The following is a 27,244-nucleotide window of genomic DNA, read 5'->3' as shown; positions in this document are numbered from 1 at the left end:
TTTTTATCAAAAAGAGAAGTTAAAATATGACAGTTAAAATATCGAAATTACCGTATACACCAAAGCACCGTAGAATTTTTATTGTTTGGACTTTTTTTTTTTTTTTTGTTATGCCAACCTGATAAGGGATAGGGATAATGGGCTTAACTTGAAAAAGGAAAGATTTCTCTAAATCTCTTCCATCAAAGTCATCGGATCAAGTAATTTGACTGTTGGATGAAATTTGAAAAACTCACATAACTGATAACGTGGCCTTGGTCCCTTGAAAACAAACAACTGGCGCTACCCCTACGGATAGGGCACTTTTTGCCCTTAAGTCCAGGCAAAAAATTCCTCCAGAACGATTGAGAGTGGATTTCTGGTTCGATAGTGTCGAGAAGGTGGAGGGCCACCGGTGACCGTGCTTTCGTAAAAGCACCATTGGGTGGTGGTTCCTCTCTTTTCTCTTGAACCCCGAAAAAAAAAAGATCTCGCCATCAGCTCGACTAAGAGTTCCGAATCCAAAAAGTAAACTGATTCCAAAAATTAAAGTAAACAAGCAAGTTTTTCATTCATTTCATCACACACAGTATGATCCAACTCTACACAACACATGATAGAAACGCAGACACAAGCAGCCATAACGTAGGATCATCCTCAGCAGATCCTAGCCTAGTGGATCTGCAGGTCAGAGGGCAAGCCATGGCTACTTTATTCTAACAACACGACCTAGGTACATTAGGATCATAATTACCAGACACACACACATAGATTACTACTGCTAAACATAGAAGCCCCACGAGTCTCTTGCTTCGTCAGAAGGTGGCATCTGTCACTCACTCGGTGCACTCGCAGGGGTTGCAGGTGCAGCTATCCCCGCACATGCATCCGTTCTCAGCTGCAACTCCCATCTCAGATGCCTCAAAGTGCCTGCACATCAAAACCCAATTTACAAATTAAACAACAAATGGTTAGCCCGATTAGCGTAAATAGAACCGGTTACAATCTTTTAATCCAAAATTAAGCTGCAGGGCACGAAACAGACAATAAGTTGTATACAAATCACGGTTTAATATCGCTTTATTGTCTGTTTAATATCTATATTTCGAAAAATCAATGTAAATACGCATAAATAGACAATAAGATGTATATGAACCACGTTTTAATATCCTTTTATTGTCTGTTCAATGTCTCTACAGTTTTGTTTCTCCATGTTTCCCAAAATTACAACGAGAAATATGCACAAATTAAACCGGTTAGTTTCATAAAAAAAAAAAAAAAAAAAAAACTGGTTCACGCAAAACAGACAATAAGCCGTGCATGAGTCACGATTTTGTACCCTTTTATTGTCGTTTTATAACTTTTATTGTCTGTTTAGCGTCCATGCAGTTCTGTTTCTCCGTATTTCCCATATTATAACCACAACATCTGCAATTTACAAATTTCAAATATAATTTAGGATTTCATTTCTGAGAGATGAGATACGTACGACTTCTGGGGAGCAACTCCCATGACAAGGGTCTCAGTGGTGGATCCCTCCATGTAGCTCAGATCAGGAGCCATCCCGCACCTGAAATAAGAACCCACGTAATCAAAAACCAAAAACAGAGCAGATAAATTTTCTGGGATTTTCTTTTTCCAGATTCTCGGGAAACAAACAGAAAGATAGAAAGATTACCCGTTGCAGCCACTGCCGCAGCCGCAGCCGGCCCCGCAACCACAATTACCACCGCAGCACGACGACATTTTTGGAATTGGAGATAAACAAATTCAGAAGGGAAGGTTTGATTGAATTGATGACAATAAAGCAGATGACCACAACTCTGTTTTGAATGTGTTCAGGGGAGCCCATGACCCTCAATTTATAGCGCTTGGAGGAGGGAGATTGGTTGATATCCACCGTCCACGTTGCGCGATGGGACGTCATGTCTATCCCATGCATTTAGTTACCGTTTGGTATATGAGACGAAACGGAACGAAGTGGGATGAGGCATTCCGTCCCACGTTTGGTGCGCCTAAAACGGGTGGAACGCGCTGTTCAACGGGATGAATTTTGGGTGAATTTTCGTTCCGTCTCATCCCTTGGAACGACTCGTTCCACATCTGTAAAACACAAAATTATAACCTCTTCGTCTCCTTCTTCTTTCTCTTTGTTTCCATCCGAGAGCATCTTTGTTTTCTCTCCATTCCGTCCCATCTTGTCACGTACCGTCCAGTCTCATTCTGTTCCGTCCCACCCGTCTGCATACCAAACGATACCCTATATGGAACGTGTGTGTGTGTATATATATATGTACACCATATATATAGAGAAGTGTTATTGACACTTTAAAAATCTCATTATACTCTCCTCATAAGTGTATTTTTACACCTTCTTTTTAGATCGTATTTTGTAAATTATATGACGTAGCGTTTAAAAGTCCGATTCCTTTTTAAATCGTTATAAATAAATTCAATTATCAATCGTCACATTTTTACAAAATACAATAAAGAAAAATAGTCTCCTCACAGTTTGCCACAATGATTGTAGAGAGAAAATAGTAACTTTAGACCGCTTAGTACTACAGTTTGTACTGCAACTTTGACTTTGTTTGGTAGAAAGGACACGGGGATGAAAGTAAGAGTGATTGACCGGACTTCATTTCAAAGGAAAGTTCTTTAAATTCTGACTAGATAGACACCTACCTTCATTCCATACCAAAAAAGGTAAAAAAGACTGCTTTATCAATTATCTTCACTTGTAAATGAGAGATTTTAGTTTGATTATTGTCAAAGAGAATTTGAACTATATTATTGCTAGTTCATTGTGAGGCTAAGCTCATCCTTCTTCCTAATATAGATAATATGAATTGTTCGAAAAAGAAAAAAAAAAAAAGTAACTTTGGTGCGGTAAAAGTAAAACAGTAATGGCATATGATTGTATTTGGACTATGATGGTAAAACGGGTGCTTATCTTAATCAAAAGTAATTATTATTAATTAAAGCGAGTGCGACAATTTATGTTGACTCTTAAGTCTATGAGAATGACTTGCTACCGAACCCAACCCAATCTCACTTCACCAGACACTTCATGTTCGGACACTACAACAAATTTTGGTACCCATTTACAAGTTATGATGTCGTAGGATTCAGTTGTGATTGCGTGCGTCGACCTGATCCACTACACTCATCGTCGAAAATGAAAATTCTTCATGTACTTGTTGTAGGAAGTTTGTATTTTACATTTATGGTCGTGTGATACTCGTACGATATGTATCAGTTTTTAAATACAAGCTTCATGCAAAGGGTTGCTTTGTGGCTTGTGAATCCTACTTTGCCATCTTTTATGCATCTGCTTGTAAACAGCCGATTGCTTGTAAGAATTTTCTCGAAGTCTGAATACTTTTTTAAGTTTATGATGTTAAAAGATAACGAGTGGTGGGCTCTTCAACCCGACATCTACATGCATGGGAACATCGCACTTTAAATTATAGCACCAAGAGAAGGAATTTAATATCTTGTGTAGATCGAATAGAATGGGGAAGTAGAGGCTCTCGATTATCGGCCGTTCATGTTGCGGAAGGAAGAAGTTAATAAAACATGTCCCCTCGTGCACCAAAAGGATACCTAAAATCCTAGATATTTCTCTATTCTATAGTATCACTTGTGAAATTGTTTGTTTTTTTTTTTTTTCCTTTTTTTTTGAACAAATCATATTATCTATATTAAGGGGATAGATAAGTGGGCTAATACCTAGTTTGGGAGTGAGGTGCTTAAAAAAAAAGCACCCATGAAAAAAAGCTGTGAGGGTTTTAGGTGTTTGGTAAACTGAAAAAAAAGAGCTTATTTTGGAAGCTGCTGTGAGAATAAGCTGAAATCAAAGGAAAAAGCTGAAGCTGCTATTTGCAGCTTTGGAAAACTGGTTTTTTTTCAAAGCACACGGAGCTACAGTGCTCTTTTAATGAAAAGACCCCCTATCAGACTGCTTTTTTTTTTTTTTTTTTTTTTTTTTTTCCAAAAGCACTTTTACAAAAAAGTTTACCAAACGCTCTGCTGATTTATTTCACAGCCGCTTATTCTCACAGCACAGCCGCTTATTCTCACAACAGTTTTTTTTCAAAGCACAGCAATACCAAACTAGCCCTAAGTCTCACAATAGGTTAGTAATAATTTGAGTCAAGTTCGTCTTTGGCGAGAATCGAATCTAAGACCTGTCATTTACAAGCGAAGTGAAATACCACTAGTCCGTAGTACTAAGTGTGAAGCCAAAAAAATTCACTAGGCGACATGTGAATTTTTGGACAAAAGAGGACAAAATTACCCTTGAGGCATACCGGGATTTCTACGCGCGAGCAGTGGGCAATCATCTTTCAACCAAGTCAAAAGTGCCCAAAATAAGTAACAATTTAAAGCCTATTTCATCAAATCCTTTCTATAAGGTAATTCCCAAAACCTAATTTATTTTATATGATTTATATTCCATTATTTAGCCAATCAATTAGCTAAATAATATATTCCTTTCATATTTCCTAAAAATTGACTAATTAAGGGATTAATTACCTAATCAATCCCTTAATTATCAAATTGAAACACCCATTCAAACCTAAAATTACTAGAGGGCCGGCTATCCCCATTCAAAACCTAATCCATCACTTTTTCTACCTTTTTTCACCATTTCTTCCTTTTTATTAGCCAATTAATTCCATGACCACCAAAACATTTCCTTTTATGTTTAATTAGCTAATAAATTGGCTAATTAAACCAAAATAAAACCTGAAAACCCTACTTAGTGGGCGGCCACATTTCCTCTCTAAAGTGAACCAACCTAGCCCTATAAATAGGTTCCTATTTTCACCAAAAACTCATTCCAATCCTCTTGCAAAAAATCCTAAATACTCTAAACACTTTTTCTCTCTAAAAATTCTAACTTTGGCATCGGAGGTTCTTCGGCCAAAGCCCCCCATTCATCGTGGGCGCGTGAGGTTTTTTGGCCTTGACCTAAGGTGCTAGTTGTTTTGTAGGTGCAAAATCGTCCAAGATCGAGGAGGAGAAAATTTGCATCCACACTAAGTGGCGTGAAATTGTTTGTTTGTTTTTTTTTTTTGAACAATCGATAACATCTACATTAAGGGGATGAGGAAGTTGACTAATATTTATAATGAGCTTACCATAATAATCCGGTTCAAATTCTCATTTAATGAGAATCGAACCTAAGATCTCTCACTTATAAGTTATAATTGAAGAGGAATACTACAAGACGTAGTATTAAGTGACATCACTTGTGAAAAATTAAATCAATATAATTAAATTAAATTAAATTAAATTGATTAAATAATAGGGAACAAGGAAGTATCGTATGTACCCATCATTTCTTTAAGTTTGTTTAAAGTCAGATCAATTAAAATATGTCATTAAGGAGCGAACGAACCAATTCATGGCACCAAATATTCTCTCAATCACTATGATCATAAAAGGAATGGTTGTCTCTGCTTCTATGATTGTACTTCTTTGCACTCTCGGTTTCAAACTCACTCGGAAATTTTATTAACTAGCTCTTAATTTGGTAATACTTCGCTTATTGAGAGACGTTTCGAATTCGGATCTCCTACTCATGTATATAAAAGAGAGAGAAAAAAAGGTACTAAGTCATGATTTTTTTTTTAACAAACAATATTATCTATACTAAGGGGAGGACGGTGGGTTTAGCCTCACAATGGGTTAGCAATAATGTGATTCAAATTCTCCTTTGACGAAAATCGAACCTAAAACCTCTTATTTACAAATGAAGATAAATACTAACCGTAGTACTAAGCGGTCTAAATCATGATTTAAGGGTGTAAAGTGCAACACATGGGCTAAAAGACCTAACATTGTTAGTGCCCCATGCGTCTTCGTATTTTTACATTGGGAAGAAGAAGGCCCTCCAAATAAGAGTGGACAAAAGTTGGGCCCACACTCTTTTCTCAGTAATGGGCAGTATATTGTGGTAGGCCCCAAATGCAGTTCGTTCGTTTGCTATGGACAGGGGACAATTGGAGTCCCTTCTGATAAAGAATGGCGAAGGATACACACATCCTCTCACAAGGGTTATAAACGAATCGACCTGAATCGAATATCAACGTGTTTAAGTTTGATTTGTTTAATTCTTTACGAGCTTGGGCTAGACTTGGCTTACTTTTTTATACGAGTCGAGCTTAAGCAAGCCTAAAAAATTTGAGCCCGATACCGAGCTCAAATTGTTTCGAGCCATTTCTTATAATAAGTTGATTTTGTTGTGTAATTTTTTTTACAACTTGGCAGTGGTCTAAATAAAAAATCATGATATAGTTTTATGTAGATTGTAGTGAGCGGAAGATATAATGTTTTGTATACTAGTCTACTATACAAATACGAGCATAAGTTTACTACAATATTTGTACCCTTAAAAAGTTTTGAAGTGGATGATAGTATTGGCAATGAATAATTCGCCCAAAGGACTTTGGCTTTTCAAAATTTGCAGTATTCTTTAGGGTTCTTTGAGCGGCAACTTGAAGTCTTATTTGGCTATTTCCACCTAATTCCACAAGAAAGAAGAAACAATATTAAACTATTGTTTTAAGCTTTTGTTTTGTTGCCACTTAGTATTACAGTCTAGGGCTATTTCTCTTCATTTGTAAGTGAGAGGTCTTAGGTTCAATTCTCACCAAAGGCGAATTTGAACCACATTATTGCTAGCCGATTGTAAGGCTTTGCCCACTCCCCCACCCTTTAGTACAGATAATACCGTTTGTTAAAAAAAAAAAAGTTTTTGTTTTGCTAATTGAAGTAGTTTGACTTGAACCTCCAAATATGTATCAGATAAGAAATTAAAAATATATATTATTATTACAAAACATTTAATCTAGAGTTGAAGGCATGTATTTTACTCTTACTTGCCAGGTTTGAACGATTGAGCTGATCTCAAGCCTAATTCAAGTCGTCTCATAAAACAATCTCAAGCTGCTTGCCAACTTTACGAGCTAAACATATTAATATTCAAACTTGACTTGTTTTTTAATCGAGCCGGATTAGGCTTGACTTAGTTCTTTCACGAGCCGAGCTTCCTTGAACCAAACATGACCGGAACCCGGTGCAAGTTTGAACTATTTTGAGGTAATTTACAGCCCTAATCCTCAAAACATCACATGTAGTAATATTTCATACCTATTACGCGTAACTATGTGTTTTAATTTTTCACATATCGTATGTTTGGTTTGATACATTGTCACTTTGACCTTTTTGTTTTATATATGTCCTGTGCGCTTAATGAAGTTCAATTTTTTCCGCACTAAAGTATTGCACTTAGTGCAAATACTATTTCACATTTTGATTCATACATTGCTCCCACGAAGTAGTAGCTCCGATTTTTGGGAGAACAACTTATATGATATGAGTACACTAATAAGGATACATGACAAAAAAAATTGCACATATCTTTATTTTATTAGCAAGAGACGCCACCGTAACAATTTACCCGTGCCATATAAGTCCATCCCATCTTTTAGGCACATGCATGATGCATCATGTATCTCAGTACAAGCATGGTTTTGCTCTGCATCCTTTTCCTTCCCCCTCCACCAACAATGGTGGGAATTACACCCGTAGCTGAAAAGCATTAAAGCTGGCCAAGTAGATAGAAGATGCCAAACATCATTGATATAATATTTTCTGTCTGATTCTTGAAGAAAGTATACTATTACAAGCAAATCTCCTCACAAAATTCAGAACGGAGGGACACAAAAACACCAATTTTAAATATATACAACAAATTTCATATTTCACCGTAAAGTATATGGGGAATATCATCAAAAGAATTCTATCTCATCCTAATATTTTTCCCTATATTCTTCGTGAAGTTCAGAGTACGATATTAGATGTAAATTGAATTTTACGGCTTAATTTTTATTGTATTGAATAACTGAAATATATATACAAGATACAATCCTTATTCTATAAGGAAACAATAAGCAATAAAAGACACACACACATATATCCTTCCTAATAAACGATTCCTAATATTTACAACATATTTACATACCCTTTAATTACTACTCACGGCAACACTTGCCCTTAAGTTGGAGTATAGATATCACACATGCCCAACTTGACAAATGAGTCACCAAAAGATCTACTACACACGGCATGAGTGAGGATATCTGCAAGCTGCTCTTCCGAGTTCACAAATGGTATTGACACAATCTTCTTCTCAAGCTTTTCCTTAATAAAATGACGGTCAACCTCCACATGCTTTGTTCTGTCATGTTGTACTGGGTTCTCTGCCATCTCCCGTGCGGATTTATTATCACAATACAAGCTTATGGCCCCTTTTGCTTTGAAACCTAGACCCCAAAGTAACTTACGTAACCAAATAACTTCACATACTCCTTGTGCCATACCTCTGAATTCAGCCTCAGCTGAAGACCCTGACACCACATTTTGCTTCTTGCTCCTCCAAGTAACTAGATTTCTACCAACAAACGTAAAGTATCCAGAAGTAGAGTGCCTATTAGTCACATCGCATGCCCAATTAGCATCGATAAATCCCTCAATCCTCAGATGACCGAAATTTTTATACAAAATTCATTTTCCCAGAGTCGACATCAGATAAGCTATTTGCATAACAGCTGCCATATGATCCATACTCGGTGAGTGCATAAATTGACTCACTACACTTATTGATAAGCTATATTTGGACAGGGTATGAGCTAAATAAATTAGTCTTTCTACCAGCCTCTGATGTCTACCTTTATCTACTGGTTCTTAATCCGGATAAATTCCCAAGTAATGTTTCTCCACAATCCACAATGGGAGTATCCACGAGTTTACACCCAAGCATACCTGTTTCCTTCAATAAATCCAGAACAAATTTTCATTGAGACAAGAAAATACCTTTGGATGAACGAGCAACTTCAACTCCAAGAAAAAACTTTAAGTCACCTAAACTCTTCATCTCAAACTCGGCAGAAAGATTCTTCTCTAGTTTGACAATCTCATCTGAATCATCACCTGTTATTATCATATCATCTACATAAATAATCAAGGCTGTTACTTTACCATTTCTCCGCTTCACAAATAAAGTATGATCAGAATGACTCTAATAATACCTATTCTTTCTCATGGCCTGAGTGAACCTCCCAAACCATGCACGAGGTGAAAGTGACTTTCGCAATTGACACACTCCCGATTTTTCTCTGTTACTATACCCTGGAAGGAAATCCATTTACACTTCTTCCTCTAGATGTCCATGAAGAAATGCATTTTTTACATCAAATTGTTTCAGTGGCCAATTCAAATTTGCAGCTAATGAGATAAGGACTCGTACTGTATTCATCCTAGCCACAGGAGAGAAAGTTTTTTGATAATCAACTCCGTATGTTTGAGTATACCCTTTCACCACCAACCTTGCTTTATACCTGTCGAGTAATTTGTCAACCTTGTATTTAACTGTAAAAACCCATCGGCACCCAACTGGCTTTTTTCCTTTCGGTATCTCAACTACTTCCCATGTATTATTTTTCTGCTATGCCTAAATCTCTTCATCCATTGCTTCGGTCCATTCTCAACTTTTCAAAGCGTCTTCTACTCGAGTTGGTACTTGAATTGAATCCACATTATTCACCCAAGCTTGAAGTTCGGATGAGAGGTTTTTACAGGACACATAATTGGCAATGGGATACTTCATTTTCCCCTCCGGAGAGAACTTATCAGGAGGTACACCACGATTTTGCCTTGGTGGCAATTTATATGTACTTATAACATTATTAGTTACATGAGTATCACTAGTGCTTACCTCAGGGATATCCAGAGAAGATGTATTGGACAACGACACTGTTGAGCTAGAGAGAGGAGATGAAGCTTCGGCAACAGCTGGTTGATCATTAGTGCACTCCTCTTCAACAACACCAACACACGGATTGGCAGCCTCTTCTTCAGTGAGAAGCTGCTGACCACTTGCAGCAGGTTTGGTGAAAAACTGCTGACCACTTACAACAGGCTCGGCATGAGGACACTAAGCATCAACTGTATCACTCGGCACGGCACCGTGTACTCCCCCTGAAATTGTTACCTCTTGTACATCCAACCATTCAAAAACACCATCGACATCACAACTAGAACTCCTCCCTTGTGATCGAAGGGTGGTGATACGGGAGCATAAAAATATTCTGACTTAGAGAAAGTCACATCCATGGTTATATACATGTGGCGAGTTGCAGGGTGGTAACACTTGTAACCTTTCTGGTGGGATGCAAAACCCACAAAGACACATCGAAGAACACAAGGATCCAATTTACTATGATGAATCTTGTGAATATGAATATAAGCAACGCATCCAAACACTCGAGGAGTGAGAGTATTGGCAGAAACAACTGGAACATGTTCCATCAACACGTGGAGCGGAGTACGAAATTCTACAACCCAGGATGGCATGCGATTTATAACATACACGACATAGGTGATGGTGTCTGGCCAAAAAGTCTTGGGCACAGACCCACCAATAAGCAATGCATGAGCAGTTTCCAAAATATGATGGTTTTTTCTCTCAGCTACCCCATTTTGTTGTGGGGTATTCGAACATGTTGTCTCATGAAGAATTCCTTGATCACAGAAAAAGTAGATATCTCAGAGTTAACATATTCTCCCCCATTATCAGTACGAAGAACCTTAATAACGGAGGAATATTGTGTAGCCACCAACTGAGAGAAAGACCGAATAATCATACTAACATCACTTTTACGTTTCAATAGATAAACTCATGTCATACAAGTGCAATCATCAACAAAAGTAATAAACCATTTAATTCTTGAAGTAGTACTAATAGGGGAAGGCCCCCACACATCAGAGTGTACTAGCGTAAATGGAGAAAATGTTCTATTCATACTCGGAGGGATTGAAGCACAATGGCTTTTGGCTAAAATACATACTTCACATTTCAATTCTGAGTCTTCAATACCACTGAACAAATCAGGTAATATATGTTTCAAATAACCAAACGATGCATGCCCCAAACAACGATGCAATAACAATACCTTTTTTGTAGATTACTATTACGTGACGCATGAACCAAATTAGCTCTTCCAGGAACCACGCCATCCACATAATATAGCCCTTCTCTCTTAGTGCCACGCCCAATGATCTCCTTTGTTTGAATATCTTGAAGCAAGCAAAATGAAGGATACATTAGTACAACACAATCCAATTGTTCAGTGACTTGAGGTACAGACAATAAGTGATGGGACAATGATGGAACCAATAAAAAATTATGTAAGGGAAGAGAGGGTGTAAGAGACACTGTTCCCGCTCTAACAACAGCAGCAGTAAAACCATTGGCAGTTGCCACACACTTTCTATGAGGGCGTGTCATAGATTGAAATAAGGTTTTATCATACATCGTATGATCTGTTGCACCGGAATCGAAAATCCAACCTGCATTTGTCATTGTAATAACTCACGAGACAATAGTACACGACAATCACAACACCACACCAATTACGGAACCACACACTGCAAGGAACACAAGCAGTAGCACTTAAAAGACAAAAAAAAATTGGACTGCACGCTGCAATTCAAGCAGCAGCCAATCTTTTTTTTCCCTTTTTTTATTATCAACACTAGCAGCAAATCCTTCATGGCACAACACAATACACACATGTATATAGCACGCAATTAGGTTTGCTACAAGGATGCAGCGACACCAACTGAAGACCTGCTGTGAGTTTTGCTCCCATTCGACAGTAATAATACAGCACACACGGTCAACAGTCTTGGCTTGTTGCAGGATACGGCAGAGACCACAGACTTGCCTGATATTTTTGTATTTTTGTATTTTTTTTCCTGTTTCACGGTAGCAGCGGTACGGTGGGAGCCTTAGGGTTACGGTTGGCTCTGATGCCAAATTGAATTTTATGGCTTAATTTTCATTGTATTGCATAACTGAAATATATATACAAGATACAATCCTTGTTCTATAAGGAAACGATAAGTAATGAAGGACACACACATATATCCTTCCTAAAAAAGGATTCCTAATATTTACAACATATTTACATACCCTATAATAACTACTCACGGCAACAGATGTGGGTTAGGCCAGTTAGCTAGAGCCAAGTGCTCGATTATCTGCACCCAAGATCGGATTCCCCCCTTCTGCAGATTTACAGTAGTTTAGAACATATATCATCTTGTATAATTCGGCAACATATCAGATAACTGTTGGCTGATCCTATTGGAAAATATTAGTATTTAGTTTATTTGAATGTTTGGTTTTCTGGACTTAGCCCGTTAGCATTAGGGTTTTGGTTTCTTACCTTTTAGGATTAGGGTTAGTTTATTATAAATAGCATGCTTGTTATTCATTTGAGAACAAGTCATTCACAATGTAGTCTCTTAGGGTTTTATAGCCGTTTCGACATTCTAGTTTGTTTAATAATATTCTTATTTTGTTAGTCTTGTTCATTGCGCACTCTGATATTCAAATTGGTATAAGAGCAGGTTTCATCCTTCGGGATTTAATCTATATTGGGTTGGTATCCATTTGCTTGTGTCCGTTGTTGTTCATGTTTAGATTGTCTAGTTGTTTTTGACAGTTTGCAAGGAAAAAAGTGTGTTAATTTTTTCAGTTGTGTTGACGGCCTGCTGCTTTCCCAACAGAATCTGCCCCACTACTCGCTGCTCTCGCCCACATCAGACCTGCTACGCAACACGACAATCCTCCACTGATAGTTGTTTCACCTTGCCATATGTTGAATCTGTTGGAACCTCTGCCTAGAAAGAAATAAGAAAAAAGAGAAGTTGAAAGGCAGGAGAAAAGAAAAGAAAAAAAAAAGGAAAAAGGAAAAGAAAATAAGAAAGAAAAAAAAAGAAAAAAAAGGAAATTATTTTTTTGGCTGTTTGTTTTAGGCCCACACGGCCAAAGGGAAAAACATGGTTAAATTTGTGTTTGTTCGTTCGTCGCTACAATTGAGATATGAAAATCTTGTCTGTTTAGTGACAGGTTCTTTCCATACTCTCAACTCCAGCCAGAATCAAGAAACAAGTCCAGTCAAGTCAAGAATTAAGTAAAGTTTGCCAGTCAAGTCAAGTCCAGTCAAGTCAAGTTAAGTCAAATTTGCATGCCTATCAGTCCGTCTAACGGAGCCATTTCGCATCTGCTTGTTTACAAACTCATGTCATATTCCGCCATGAAATTGACCGAGGATGTTGGAAAATATTAGTATTTAGTTTGTTTAAATGTTTGGTTTTCTAGGCTTAGCCCGTTAGCATTAGGGTTTTGGTTTCTTACCTTTTAGGATTAGGGTTAGTTTATTATAAATAGCATGCTTGTTATTCATTTGAGAACAAGTCATTCACAATGTAGTCTCTTAGGGTTTTTGTAGCCGTTTTGGCATTCTAGTTTGTTTAATAATATTCTTATTTTGTTAGTTTTGTTCGTTGCACACTCTGATAGTCAACTAGATCCATCCACAAGCTCAAACACAGAGAACTTCCTCTAAAAGTTCATAAAAAATTAAATCCTCCAGCTCAATCCCTATGCACTCAGAATCAAACTGGAGGTTCATCCATCCGTCGCTCTTCTCCAGGTCTCGACTCAGAGCATAATCCAGTGATTGATCAACCTCAGGTCTCAAGCTCAAGTTCCAACTCACAAGGGCCCAAACTTCCTTCAAAACATGGTGCCCTGCCGGCATTAGAGGAATGTGACATAAGGAAGACAACGCCATCGGACAGTAGTTGTATGATCTCCCATATATCTCCATCAGCACCTCATTGATCAGATCAAACAGAAGATAGTGATCACATTTCCCGCCTTCTTTGTTTCCTGAACAATCAGGATCATGCACCAAGCAGCCCTCAGTGTCACCATACATCAAAGGATCAACAGGCTGCTCATCCAAATGCCATGTCCCGAGGGACTCATTTCCACTGAATCTGGATTGCTCCAACACATCTCGCACATAATTGAAATCGGCCAAGTCTCTTTCATCAATGCGGACCTGAGTCATGTCGTACCTCAAGTGCTTCATTGGACTTCCTATCTTCTCCGTATCCATGTGAACTGGCTTAGGTGTATCATTAGGCGAATCATGCTCTAGCTTGGCCAAGCTTTCTATTCCATCTTGAGGTTTTATTTCCATTTCTGCTCCTATAAAACCAATATCCATAAGCACGATGAACCCTCAGCCTTAAAGCTCATAAATTAGTGATCGATGCATGAAAAATATGAGGAATGGCTTAAATTTGAAACATAATTCACATTTTCTACACTGAGAAAAGTTGGTTTGATCATTATATGCCAAGATTTAAAACTAGCAAATCTGATAATTTCATAACTTTGATTGAAGATAACAGTCGTAGAGCATAAAAAACTTCAAAGTTTTGAAGAATGCATGCACCTGGATTGAGATGCTGTAATTTAAGGTAAAACTTATTAATGAAAATTAGAAGACATACCTTCACAGAGGGAAAGGTTGAACTCGGGCACAGAGATTGGAAATGGTTCTGTCAAGCTTTCAATATCGTTAACAATTGAATCCACTGGAGCACTTTTCTCCCTGTTTACAATTGATGTTGATGCCACCTTATCTCTGGAAACTGCCTTGAATTCACCACCGCCAGCCAAATTTTTAATCTCACTTTCTACAGGCGCATCTAGCTCCGTATGATTTTCTGAACCTATACTATGGTGTACACTATTTTGTTCATCAAAGCTACTTCTTCTGCTTGCATTTCCATCCACAACAGCCCTAATTGGAGCTCCAGAAGAAAACACATCAGAAGATTCCTCGTTCTGATAATTATATGATTTAATTTCAGGTAACGAAAAAATCCTCCCCAGCGTTTTTGAAACAGAACGTAATGGTGAGCCTACTCTTTCATTTCTCAACTTCAATCTCTCGGATGTTGTTTGGCATTTGGCTTCTCTGTTGCAACTAGTCTCGTACAACTCACAGTACTTATCTAGCGATGCATTGAGTGATGACGCTCTTCTTATGTGGTGCTGTTGCTTTTTCTTGATGGTAGAAACCAAATGATCGCTATCATAACTGCTTGCTGGACTGCCTTTACCTTCTCTGTTCATTGCAGGGTCCTTCGAATGGTTAATGATCTCTTGCTCCATTTCTTTAGTAAGCTTTTGGCCATGAGGAACCTTATGAAGGATGGCATCCATGGCAATCATATGTCTCTCTTGTCTGCTCTCCTTGATCACTTGCTTTATTTTTTGTCTCAGATCCTTGAACCGTTTAATTGCCATGCGATTCTCACCTTGGTTCCTCAAACTTTCGGAAGTACCAGAAGCAGAACTATCGGCAATTGTTTGGTTTAGCTTTTGAATCCCATCTGCATTGTGCTCAATGATCGATGGAATTGAGCGTTCATCAGCATATTTCAAAGAAGATGACCCTGCTAATTTCTTTGTTTTAATACTGTTTTTCGACTTGCTTTCCTCAATTAAAGGAGACCCTGTCAATTCATGCTTGTGCCTGAGCTTGACAGGGAATGACTCTGACTTAGTTAAACCCATTTTTGCACTGACGGCTTGCTGATTATGGAAGTGCACAGCTAAAGGAGAGCCGGGATCATGTAAAATCTTTACTAATAACTCCTTGTTCACATTGATTATATCCAACGCCTCCAAATACTCCTTTGGATGGTGTAGGGAAGCATCTGCATCGAGTTCTTTTACGTGTATCAACTTCTTCTCGAACATATCTTGCATTCTGTCATCATCCATCTTTTCTTCTATAAATGTGTGATCTTTTTTATTCTCATTAACCTTGTCATGCACGGTACGATCTCTAGTGATTAGTGGGCAACTATCTCCACAACAATCATTATTGCCACTAATTGGTCGTTCATATGTTGTCGTGGACAGTGATGCCAGATTGCTTGTATTTCTTGTAGCACAGGATTTTTCATTGCCGTGGTGAACAATTCTAGGACTATTCTCATTCAATACCATTTCAGCAATCGGGTACAGGTTAGGTGGTGGTTCCAAACGATGCATGGATTCTGTTCGTTTCAATTGTGATCGTACAGGACAGCTTGAAGCCCGGTTATGTCTACCCTTCTTCTTTGACATTTCTCCAGCAATCCGTGCTTTTATTCGGGCCTTGACGGAATGTATGCCTGCTGGAATGGACTGCCTCGTCTTTTCTTCACCCTGATAAAATCAAACCAAATGCTGCTTTTGTCTATACACTCATTCAAGTACAATTTTTTAACACAAAAAGAAATTAATATCCAGCAATGCACTGTCAGAAGTTCTTTTGCTCAAACTTACGTTAGATTTGTCACTCTTAGCATCAGTGTCTTCTGGCATACAGGCATTTCCAGTACAGCTTCCCGGAATCCCAACTCCTGCAGCGTAGCAGACCGAAAGAAAAAAAATTCCAATATAAATTAATAAAGAGTAATATGATTTTACATCACATATCATGGCATAGTCATAAGTTCCGGCCATTCCATTCAACTGCTTATAAAAATGAACGAAATTTGGGCCACCGGTGCAGTAAACAAGGACAATTATTATGCACATAGGTTGATTTTATCCGCAAAGTTTGCGTATATGGCCAAAGCGGAAAATAAAACTTTCGTAGTATAGAGTCATTTTACTTACCAGCATGTTTATTACCGCGATGCCTCTTGTGCACAAGTCTTTTCTTGACATAATGCCAGTGGTGATACTTCATCATGTGAAGTAATCCCCAAACACACCCTGGTGAATGCTCATTCCCTGATGAATTGTTAGGGTTTTTGTCTCTCAAATTCTTTCCCATGGTTGGTAAAATTCACCTCCCAAATCTACTTTGAATGACAAATGACGGATTCAGCTACAAGCTCGTAAAACCTATATTTCAAGTTACAAGCAAACATGAATCACCCCGGACAAGGAATCTGAATTCCATTGCACTGGCAACAGAATATGGATCAGATATTGTACACTACATATCAAATTCACAATGCTTGACATCTATGGAGTCCCCAACACATAAAATGGCAAATGCATTCAACCATCAAAGAAACACGTCAAATGCTTCCTAGAAAAGCACTTGGAAGAGAACCACCTAGTATTTTTAAGTTTTACCATCAAATGCTCTCGTAAATGCTATTTGATTGTCAAAATATCCATTCCAAAAGCAATCTCAAACATGCCCGTTATCTACCCCCAAGAACAAATCAGAGCAGCATTTCCTTTATTTGTTTCCCTAATCTAAATTAATTTTGAGAAAGCATTATTATTTCCCAGATAAATTTTCGTTGGAAATATATGGGAATCTAATTCTCAAGCAAAAGTAGAGGACAAGGAAAAGGATATGAAGGATAATATTCTGGAATTAAAGCAATTCAACAACAACAATAATAAATTCATAATTAACCATATTTCTTACCATTGATCGAATGCATGGTTCATGGTCGAGGGCTAAAACAAAATCCATGCACCTCTTCGCGGCAGCCATCCGTATGAACGTACGTTAAAAAGAAGCTCGTGTTTTTGTTTGTTTGTTTGTTTGTCCGTAGGTTGAGAGGTACATGGTGCGAGGAGAGAAATTATAAGAAAGATCCCCAAAGTATTGGGAACTCTGCCCTCCTCCAGTGTTTTCGGGTTGGGAACTTGGGAACCAATGGCCTCAACTACTCCACATCAGCCAGTGTTTAAAGCCTTAACCCTCACCCTTTACCACTTAACAGCGAGACCAATATGAACGAGACTTATTGGTTTAATGAACTTACATTATTGAGGATGTTCCTTTTGAAGATTGTAATGCTCTTTAATCATCAATAAAATTCTATGGTCGAAAAAAATCGTAACAGTTCATTTGGATTGAATAACATGATAGAAATAAATAAAAAATTTGAATTTGACATAAGAGTAGATTAGTTAGAAACACAATGAGAGTACATTTGAGTTTGACATAAGAGTACATTAATTTGGATTTGAATTTGACGTGACGATCTGAATAGTCTATTTTTATGTCATTCCTCAAAGATCATGTGTACCAAAAATACTCAAATATGAAAAAAAATACTAAAATATGAAATTATAGACTGCTGGATTAAAGGTTTATAGTTTCTTTGTATGACCATATTTGTCTATTTTCTTCATTACAAATTATTGTTGTTTGTACCACACTTCACCAATCTCGAAACTACTGAGCACCAGTCAACTTTGTACCTTTAGGGTGCGTTTGTTGTACCGGACTATCTCGGACTGGACTAACTTAAGGGACTAAGCTGGACTGGCTTAGACTAGACTAAGCTGGACTGACTTAGTGAAGCGTTTGGTGCAGTGTCAGACTAAAAAACAGGATAACAACAAATTATAATATTATATTTTCTCATTCATATTTTATTAATATTTTATATTATTTAATACATATTTAGTACTACCACTATCTATTTCTTTTATCATTCTGGAAACTCCCATCTCCATTCCCAATTTTTTTTTCCTGTGATCTTCCTTTTTCTTCTTAATGTTGCTCCGACCCTCTCCCTCTCTTCGTCTTTTCTTTTCCTTTCCAGTCTCTCATCCCTCAAAACATCATCATTCATCACCCTCTAAATTATTTATGGCACCCCATATTCTGATTTCCCAACTTCAAATCCCACGGAAAATTGAAATCGTGCAGAAGCTCCTCTCTGCGGCGTCATGGATTTCACAACCACTCTGTTTCTTGACCCGCCTTTGATTTTCTTAGAAAATCTCTTAATTTTTTGGGAAAAATGAAGAATTTTTCTGTTGAGTTTTTTGTTGTTGTTATCGAATTGATTTTTTTTTTCTTTTCAAATTTTGGTGGTTGGATGTTGAGAATTAGGTGGTGGGTTTCAGGTCTGGGTACAGGTGGCCAGAGTTGCAGAGAAGCAGACTTGCAGCATGAAGAGGATGGAGCAACTGTCGCTGTGGCGGCCGAGTTCGAGCCGAGCTTGGATCTCGGCGGAGCAGAAAGAGAAGAAAGCGAGGAGAGAGGATAAGGGGAAGGGGGAATTGGTGAGGGGGAATGATGGTGGCTCTCGGCGTTTGTGAAAACATAGGAGCAGAGGAAGACGAGAGGGAGTTAGCCCCCGCTAATCCCATGGTTCTCGACGGGTTTGCTAGCGAGGGAGTTAGTCCCCGCGAGTCCCTTCTAATCTCATTAAACTTAGTCCGGACTGTTAACAAACACAGAACTAGACTACTACATAGTCCAGTCTAAGCCAGCGAAAGCTAGCGAGCTCAATCAAACGCCCCCTTAGAGACCTCCTGAAGGGTTAATGCTGAGGCACCCTTGACAAAACAGACGAATTCTTCTCCAATCAAGAAACCAATCACAACATGTCACATGTCAACATCAAAATAAAGTTTGTAGAGTCCCACATCGACTGTGGATGGGAGTCGAAAACTCTCTTCAACTATAAAAGGAAACCGTTATCCTACAATTAATTCCTAATGTCACTATTGTACTTAAGCTCGTCATTAGAACTCACTAATGATGATGCGTGAACCTATGTATTGCGTAAACCCTTTACTAGTAATGATAACTCCTCTACCCTGTGGACGTAGCTCAACTTAGGGTGAACCATGTACATCTTGTATTTGCTTCCCTATCTTTATTTCTTTACATATTATCCTACCAGGTGACCAGAGCAACCTTGCGAAGGTTACAAACTTAAGACTTTATGTTGTTTCAAAGTCTCACTGATTTTATGCATCAACAAATGTCTTAATGGTTTAAATTTATCTACTTTTTTTTTTTTTTTTTGCAAAGATGATCTATGAATGATATTATAAAAGATAGATGGTTTAGATCGTCAAAATATATTACAGAGTGAACTGTACCAAAACTTAAAGTTGTGTACAAAATGGTGTCATTGATCCGCCTCAATATCTGATCCGCACCAATATATATCTAGTGGAATAGAAATTAATAACAAAATATGCTATATCTGAAATGGATTGACAACATATATTATGAATCGTTACATAAGTGATTTTGACTGTCCAGATACTAACTAAATTACTAAATTTAATTGGAATCACTCATCTCAACTGAATGCATAATCGATTAGTCTAATAACAAGCATATTACCGTTTGTTATCGGAAGAAATTTAGAGTCTGTTTGGTATTTTATTTGAATCCATTTTTTTAAACTCAAAAATACTTTTCAAATTTAGGCCTTAAAAATTTGTTTTGTAGGACTATTTTAAAAAACTGAACTCAAGACTAACTTAAAAACACAACCTATTCTCTAAAACATTAAAACTGAGTTTTTAGAGTTTTTAACATAAAACTCACTTTTTTATTTTCTCTCTCTCCTCCCCTCCCACTCCGAATCTATATCTATTTTCTTCTTCCTCACTCCTCATTCTTTCCTTTTCTTCTTCTTTGTCTCACCTCCAATCCTCTCTCTTCTTCTTTCTATCTCCTCCAATCCACTCTTCTTTCTCACTCCCTCTCATGCGATCCCATCTCTTTTGATCTTTTTGTCTAGTTTAAGTTTTAAGATTTAAAATTTTTAAATCTCATACCAAACAAGTTTTTGAGTCTTAAAAAAATTTGTTTCCAAGAGATATTCTTAAGAAATGTTTTGAGAAATGATGAAATTTTTTGAATTGGATTCCAAACAGGCCTTTATATATCCGCTTTAAAAAACAATGAGGGCTAGATTAACAACACTCATAAGCTTGGATCAAACTCAGTGTAAATCCCAAATTAAACATCAATAGCTTCATTTGGTAAAATTTAAAAACAAATGACAGACAAGTCAGTCCGGATCGTCGAATATTAATTTACTGACATTTAATTGGACAAATATAAAATAAGCATATGCATATACATATGTGTGTATATATATGTGATTATATATGGTCATGGAATGAAGTGTTTGTATTAGAGCAAGTCCACCCCAACAAATCCCTTTTGCAATTGGGTGATTCAATCCTCCTATCCCAACAAAAATTGCTCCATCACACCCAAGTCTCCCTTGCCATTCGGGTCCAACTCCAGGAGATGAAGTGGAGGAATGGACCGAGAGAGAAGAAGGATGGAGCGAGTGAAGGGATGGACGAATCGAGGGAGGGAGGGACGAAGAAAAGGAAGAAAAAGAGGGAGAGGGGGACGTACGTAGCAGGAGCTGCGGTCGTCGAACACAGCCTCGTGTATCAGGACCTGTCATCGGTGAGCGCGAAGTCGAGGGAGGAGGAGGAGAAATGAAGGATAGAGGAATTGAGGAGAAAAAGAGGAAGAGAGTGATGATTCCAGAAAGAAATGGTGGCAGAACATTAATATTCTTTTTATAAAGTAATATTAATTTTTTTATTTTCCTTGTTATTATTATTTTTTTAAAATAAAATTTTAATGTGAATTACCCAGATAATTTATTGCAGTGACGGCAAAATCCTCCAACGATTACTGTTCACTAAGCCACCCCTAAGGGATGGAGTTGCTCTTTACCACCAAATGACAAAATCCTTAGCTTTTATTTTAATTTCTAATATGGTTGTGGAAAATCTTGCCGCTTTGTTATTTTTGTTTGGCTGTCAATGTTTTGGATGCCAGAAACATGCTAATTAATCTCATCTTAAACAAAAAGTAAATATAAAAACGTCATGAGTGGAAGCATGGGGTTTGTACTTGCTACAAAAAAAATCGACTGAAAAATTCGTACATTTTCATTTAAAAATCATAAATTTGGAGGGATGCGGATGCTCATTTCAGGAATTGTTGGTATGCCTTTGAAAGTCTTGATCTTAGACCCTTTTAAAATGAATTAGTTCTTGATAAGCGTGTCACTATTAACTCAGACCAATAGAAAGTTTGTATGCTGTAAAGATTGTATTCTTGCACCACAAGTAAACTGAGCTTCTCAGTTCTCCTCTAAGTTTAATCTTAGTTTTTTTTTAGCCGAGTCTCAACTATCCGGAGCTTCTTGCCTCTTATCCTTGCTTGCTTTTACTACTTTTTTGTCTTTTGCTTCCCTTCCTCCCTCCTCCTTAATTGTGATACTTCATCCCATCCCACCATGTGCTTGGATCGGCAGACTTTGATAAAAAATTGGATATCAGATTCACTTCCCTCCATCACTTCCCCTCCCCCAGCCAACATGTTGGATCTTCATCGAGGCCACGTGTTGGGTATTTTACATACCCCTTAGGCTCACCCTCTTCCCTTATGTTACTTTGTTTGTATATATTTGTAAGGGGTTGTGAAGGGGACTTGGATATGGTATTTACTATCGTGGTTTGGAGTTTGGCTTTCTTTGAGGATGTGACGGTGGCGGCGATGTGATCTTTGTGGCTGGAGATTAGGGTTTTTTATGTTCTGTTTTCTGTTGCTTTGAGGCCTAAGTTTGTGTGGATCTTCCGTTATATCTTGGATTGCTGCTCTCATTGTGCTTGGGCCTTTTACTTTTCTTGTAGTTGTTTACTCGGTCCTTTTTTGGCCTTGTACTAATTTTTTATTGTAATGAAAGTTGTCTTAGTAATTTAAAAAGAAATGTTTAAAATCACAAGGTCATTTATGCATGTATGCCATTGTTACTTGATTTTGCAGTAACAGTTTTTGAAGAAGCATCTGCATGAATTACAATTGTTTTGTTAATTGGTGCACTAGTTGCAAAACGATAGAATAGTTCACGTGATATTTATTAAAATTACCTTTTCTTTAAAGTTTTTAATTACAAACATTCATGCATGCTTGTCATTGCATAATTTTTATTGCTAGACTGTGTAAAGTGACACAGAACCTCAACAAACACCTGCATGAATTACAATTGTTTCATTATTATTTTAGGGTATTTGATTTCAAATAATGACATGTTTACTTTGACACACCCCGTCCCGAAGGAGGGCATGCTGGCCGTCACGTGAGAGTGACGTAACCATTTGTACAGTACGGAAGCTTTAATTATACAATTTATAAGTTGATACACCCGAAGGTGAGTCCTAATTTTGTCCAATCTGTCAGAACACCGTCGAATTCCTCGTAGTCACCACACCTTTGTGATTCCTGAACCTGGAGGGGCGCAAAACCAAAATTGAGTGGGTCAGTAAAACAATTCTTTTCCAAATCCAAACATTTCTCAAAACGTTGTAACCCCTCTCCGTAAAACCTGTATACTTTCCCAGAAATGTAAAATATAAATATACATATATATTCTCAAAACTTCATTTTTACTATCTCAACATTATCTCTTTATCAATCATGCCATGCCATGTCATCTCAACATTTCTCATATTAATTATGCCATGCCACATCATCTCAACAGTAATAAGGTATGAATGCATCAACATAATCATATCAGGTGCAAGAAAGTAATCAACCGTAGGCCCTCTAATAGCCCTATACGGTTGAACCTAGAGCTCAAAATCTATCATTATCACTCTACCGGAGTCACCTCTGTGACCCGTCCGGCCTTCTGCACACAAGTTACGCTCTAGTGCTTCTCATAAATCATCTGTGCACATAATCTAAGGTCACCCACCAGTCGGAATCTCACTAACACTCTCGCGACTGGTCTGTCGTACCCACTCCGCGTGGACTGTACGACTAGCATCTACTTGGATCCAAGGCGAGCGTGCGATGCGGTGAATACTATAAGCACTAAACCATGGTGCAGGATTTGAGCTCAATATATATCATCATCATCATAACAGTAATTAAATACTCATCTGTGCGTCCACCGCACCATTTCATACATATGCATCATAAATCAATTCTTACCTGTGCGTCCACCGCACCAATTCATACATATGCATCATAAATCAATTCTTACCTGTGCGTCCACCGCACCAATTCATACATATGCATCATATATTAATTCATGCATGGCATTTCAACTCACATTTCTATATACTTTTCATATCAATTCTATGCATGGTATTTCACTTCCCGTTTTTCCACATAACTCATATGCATTTCATTTTAAACATAATTTCATGCATTTTCAATTTCTGGGAAAACGTTAAGTATATATATATATATATACGGAAAACAAAACTGCCCACTCACCTGGAGTTCATCCAACAACTCCCTAGCACCACACATCAAGGCGTCACGACGATCGCCGCCTAGAATAGTAATCAAATCCAACCTCAGAATTCATATCGATAGAATATTTAACTTATATAAAATACGTCACTACGTAGTTCGATCCGGAAGATCTGCCACTCAGATTTTAAATCCATAACTTCCAGAGGTCCACAATATATCTCTAGGATAACATCCTAAAATTTCATTACCATCCAACGGTTGGATTTCCGTCAATTTCCAAAACTAAGTGACAGTTAACATTTTATATTATGGACTTACAATTCCAATTCCGGAAGATCCGTAACTCGGATTCCCAATCCGTAAGTTCCAATAATCCTCAAATATTACGTACTATAACGTATCAAAGTTTGGTGATGATCCAACGGTCGGATCATTAATTCACATTTTCACCTAAATGTGAAAACTATAAAACGTTATTTGAACACCTAACCAACAATCTTCAATAACTTTCTCATACGGTGTTCAATTTAGGTATATTAATATACCACAGTGATCTACTCGACGTCACGGACGTCGACATATTTTTAAAATAATTTTATTTTTATTTTTTATTTTTACTGTAGCACCTTCTTCTTCCTTGGGTCGCCGGACTGGTTTTTCCGGCGGCCGTTTTCTGAACAGTTTTTCAAATTGCCATAACTTTGTCATTTCTCAACGAAATCAAGTGATTCAAAAACGAAAGTTGTAGCCCTTGAAGATACAAAGAGAATGGTACCTTGCACAACACCTAGTTCGCCGTGGTTTGGCCGGAAACTGCCTCGAAAGCCTCGGAGGTCGCCGGAAACTGGGTATTTTTCAAATGAGTATAACTTCTTCAATACTCAACGAAATTGAGTGAAACAAAAAGGAAAGTTGTAGTACTTGACGAGACGAAGAGATTGATACCTACCTCGACTCCTAACTCGCCGGGGATTCGCCGGAAAACGCCTCGAAAGCTCCGGCCAAATTTTGAACTTGTCGATCTCCGTGTTCTTACGTCCAAAAACTTCCAACGAAGCACTCCGAGCTTCCTTGGGACCTTACTAAACTCGCTGTGACCTTGTTTTAGCCTAAAACGTAACCAATTCAAAGCTCATGAACAGTGCACTTTCATGGGGAGTTTAGAATCTAGGTTTTCCGAAGTAAAACTTACCTGAAATGGATACCAACGTGATCGTGAAGTCCTCAGGATTCCAATGGTGGTCTCAAACTTGACGTTGGTATAGATTTAGGGTGGTTTTGGTGGTGGTCCGTGTGAGTTCGAAGGAGAGAGACAGAGAGAGTGAGAAATCGTGAAGGAGGAGAGAGAAAGACAGTGAACGGGAAATGAGGAGGGTTTTGAGGGATGTGGGGATCCCACGTGGTCCTTATTCCAATCTCCAAACACCAAACTTTAACATTTTAACCTAAAAATCTAAGTTTCATCCTTATTAAATTCCATTTTATTTTCAAACATAGGAACCTAGATAATTAGCAACCTGAGCTTCACAAATTTAGTATTTCTTAAGGGCAATTTCGTCCATTCACAGCCACGAATATAATAATTTGGAACGGGCTGTGACATACTTACTTAGAATGAGAAATGTCATAAATCCAGAAAGAGAATGAAGTCATGGGCATTGGATCAATTAGCTATCCTAATTGATCCAACCTTGATTTTCAGGTATTGAATAACTGACTTTAATGTGAAATCACACATTTTTTTTTCCATCTGTGCTAGTAAATGCAAGAAAAGAGAAAATAGTTTCAATACAATTCCATTTCAGCAAACACGTAATAAGAGTTGAGTAAAGAGAAAATAGGGCTTTAGGGCTTGAAAAAAATTGATGAAAATTGATTTCAAAAGGGTCTAGTAGTTTAATTGACTAGAATACCCTTAAAAAATGACCCTCATGCTTGTCAAATGACCATTATTCAACAAAAACGTGAATGACAGTGGACGGAGGTACCAAAGTGTTAAACGGTGTAAACTTCAACTAATTAGTTTTCAAAAAAAATTGTTGATGCAATAATTGCGCAACGACTGAACAATTCATGTGATGTCTCTGAAATTTTCCTTCTTTTAACTTTTCAATAACAAAGTCATTCGTGCATGTCATCCATCTTTACATAATGAAATAGAAACTCAACAACCGCCTATATGAATTACCATTGTCTGGCTATTGACTTGTTGACTTTGGAAAATCAATAAATTTATTACTTTTTTTACTCAAAATACCACAGGCTTTTACTCAAGGACTCAAAGGACACACCATCCCAACTAGGGGTGGGTTCAAAAAATCGAAAATCGAAAAAAACCGGACTGAGATAGAAAAAAACTGAACCGAAACTGTCAAACCGAACCGAACCAAAAATGGTTGGTTCGGTTTCGGTTTTTGAGGTTCGAAAACCAAACCAAACTGAATCGAACCAAAATATATTATAGTTATTAAAAATACAAAAAAATATACCCAAGGGGGTTCGAACCCATTACCACTTGATTGAGTATCTGTCCCGTAAACCATTCTGACATCAAGTTTTTTCTTGCTAATATCATCATGCGTAGGGTATTTATATAAATTGGCTCATAATTGTTTAATAAGTTATCAATTCCCATCTTTCATCCAATCCCAACTTTTCTTTAACCCTAGCCCAAAAAAACCATATTTCCCAATTCCTATCTCTCTCTCCCCCAAAGTTATACCCTAGCCGAATAAACCATCCCTCTCCCTCTCCCTCTCTCTCTTGGTTTTCTGGTGAACTAGAAAAAAGAATAAATTGTGGGTTTTTGAATCCAAGGTTTAATTCTTGGCTTTCTGGTCATACCAAGTTGTTTGATACTCCCGGGCTTTTGAATCCTTATCAGATTACAACTAGGTTAACAGGAGAGGAACAGAGTCTTGTGAGCATTAGCAAGGAATTGAAGCCAAGGACAGACAAAGTCAAAGGTAAGCTTAGTTGAGCATCAACAGGTAATTGTTTAAGTATTGGATGTTCATTTGCTACTTTTTGGATTTGGTTAAAATGCGTAGTTCATTATTGATCTCAGAATATCGTTATTGCAAATTTAGATTCCATGTTACTTAATATTTTTTCCATTTATCATAGCTCATTTTTCTTGTCCTTTGGTTGTTACAGGATGTTGCAAGTTGATTTCCCACTGGGGATGCTCAAGGCAGGGAAGCATGTGCTTCAAGCTCCAACTTCAAAGAAAAAAAAATCATGAAATAAACCGAACCGAGCCAAAACCGAACTGAAAAAAATCAAAACCGAACCGAACCAAA

The 27,244-nt window shown here is 37.6% G+C and overlaps 3 protein-coding genes across 5 annotated transcripts; all 3 read right to left on the bottom strand.

Moving 5' to 3' along the window:
* Nucleotides 1-531: 531 nt before the first annotated feature.
* LOC126620266 (metallothionein-like protein type 2) lies at nt 532-1,826 on the bottom strand. The gene is made up of 3 exons (XM_050288783.1): nt 1,658-1,826; nt 1,469-1,549; nt 532-909 (listed from the first exon to the last, which is right to left on the bottom strand). Exons 1-3 carry the CDS (start codon nt 1,723-1,725, stop codon nt 816-818), a joined length of 243 nt encoding a protein of 80 aa, XP_050144740.1. The 5' UTR covers nt 1,726-1,826; the 3' UTR covers nt 532-815.
* A 10,020-nt stretch (nt 1,827-11,846) lies between these two features.
* On the bottom strand, nt 11,847-17,548 carry LOC126620247 (uncharacterized). 3 transcript variants are annotated; one of them, XM_050288762.1, is made up of 6 exons: nt 17,364-17,548; nt 16,592-16,884; nt 16,256-16,332; nt 14,425-16,135; nt 13,426-14,116; nt 11,847-12,190 (listed from the first exon to the last, which is right to left on the bottom strand). In XM_050288762.1, the coding sequence occupies exons 2-5, from the start codon at nt 16,749-16,751 to the stop codon at nt 13,443-13,445; spliced, it is 2,622 nt and encodes an 873-aa protein (XP_050144719.1). In that variant the 5' UTR covers nt 16,752-16,884; nt 17,364-17,548; the 3' UTR covers nt 11,847-12,190; nt 13,426-13,442. The 3 variants fall into 3 exon arrangements, with proteins under 3 accessions (XP_050144719.1, XP_050144718.1, XP_050144717.1); XM_050288761.1 differs by having other exon boundaries at nt 16,592-16,822; XM_050288760.1 differs by lacking the exons at nt 16,592-16,884; nt 17,364-17,548 and having other exon boundaries at nt 16,256-16,535.
* A 5,196-nt stretch (nt 17,549-22,744) lies between these two features.
* LOC126618182 (uncharacterized) lies at nt 22,745-26,451 on the bottom strand. Its single transcript, XM_050286266.1, has 5 exons — nt 26,432-26,451; nt 24,888-25,051; nt 24,718-24,786; nt 23,961-24,019; nt 22,745-22,964 (listed from the first exon to the last, which is right to left on the bottom strand). The coding sequence occupies exons 1-5, from the start codon at nt 26,449-26,451 to the stop codon at nt 22,866-22,868; spliced, it is 411 nt and encodes a 136-aa protein (XP_050142223.1). The 3' UTR covers nt 22,745-22,865.
* Between the last annotated feature and the right edge of the window lie 793 nt (nt 26,452-27,244).

Source organism: Malus sylvestris, chromosome 4 (assembly GCF_916048215.2).
Source record: "Malus sylvestris chromosome 4, drMalSylv7.2, whole genome shotgun sequence".
Taxonomy (NCBI): Eukaryota; Viridiplantae; Streptophyta; class Magnoliopsida; order Rosales; family Rosaceae; genus Malus; species Malus sylvestris.
The sequence above is the reverse complement of the archived record's forward strand: the minus strand, read 5'-3'. Positions and strand labels throughout refer to the sequence as shown.

Excerpts from the sequence above, each read along its gene's own strand:
- LOC126620266 (XM_050288783.1), bottom strand. The coding sequence starts at position 1,725 with ATGTCGTCGTGCTGCGGTGGTAATTGTGGTTGCGGGGCCGGCTGCGGC. Across the intron at positions 1,550-1,657 it reads TGCGGCAGTGGCTGCAACGG|GTGCGGGATGGCTCCTGATC; the intron begins GTAATCTTTCTA and ends TTCTTATTTCAG. Across the intron at positions 910-1,468 it reads GGAGTTGCTCCCCAGAAGTC|GCACTTTGAGGCATCTGAGA; the intron begins GTACGTATCTCA and ends TTTGATGTGCAG.
- LOC126620247 (XM_050288760.1), bottom strand. The coding sequence starts at position 16,510 with ATGTGCATAATAATTGTCCTTGTTTACTGCACCGGTGGCCCAAATTTC. Across the intron at positions 16,136-16,255 it reads CTAAGAGTGACAAATCTAAC|GGTGAAGAAAAGACGAGGCA; the intron begins GTAAGTTTGAGC and ends TGATTTTATCAG. Across the intron at positions 14,117-14,424 it reads CAACCTTTCCCTCTGTGAAG|GAGCAGAAATGGAAATAAAA; the intron begins GTATGTCTTCTA and ends TTGGTTTTATAG.
- LOC126618182 (XM_050286266.1), bottom strand. The coding sequence starts at position 26,451 with ATGGGTTCGAACCCCCTTGG. Across the intron at positions 24,787-24,887 it reads CGAGTTAGGAGTCGAGGTAG|TTTCCGGCGACCTCCGAGGC; the intron begins GTATCAATCTCT and ends AAAAATACCCAG. Across the intron at positions 24,020-24,717 it reads CGAACTAGGTGTTGTGCAAG|GCGGCGATCGTCGTGACGCC; the intron begins GTACCATTCTCT and ends TTACTATTCTAG.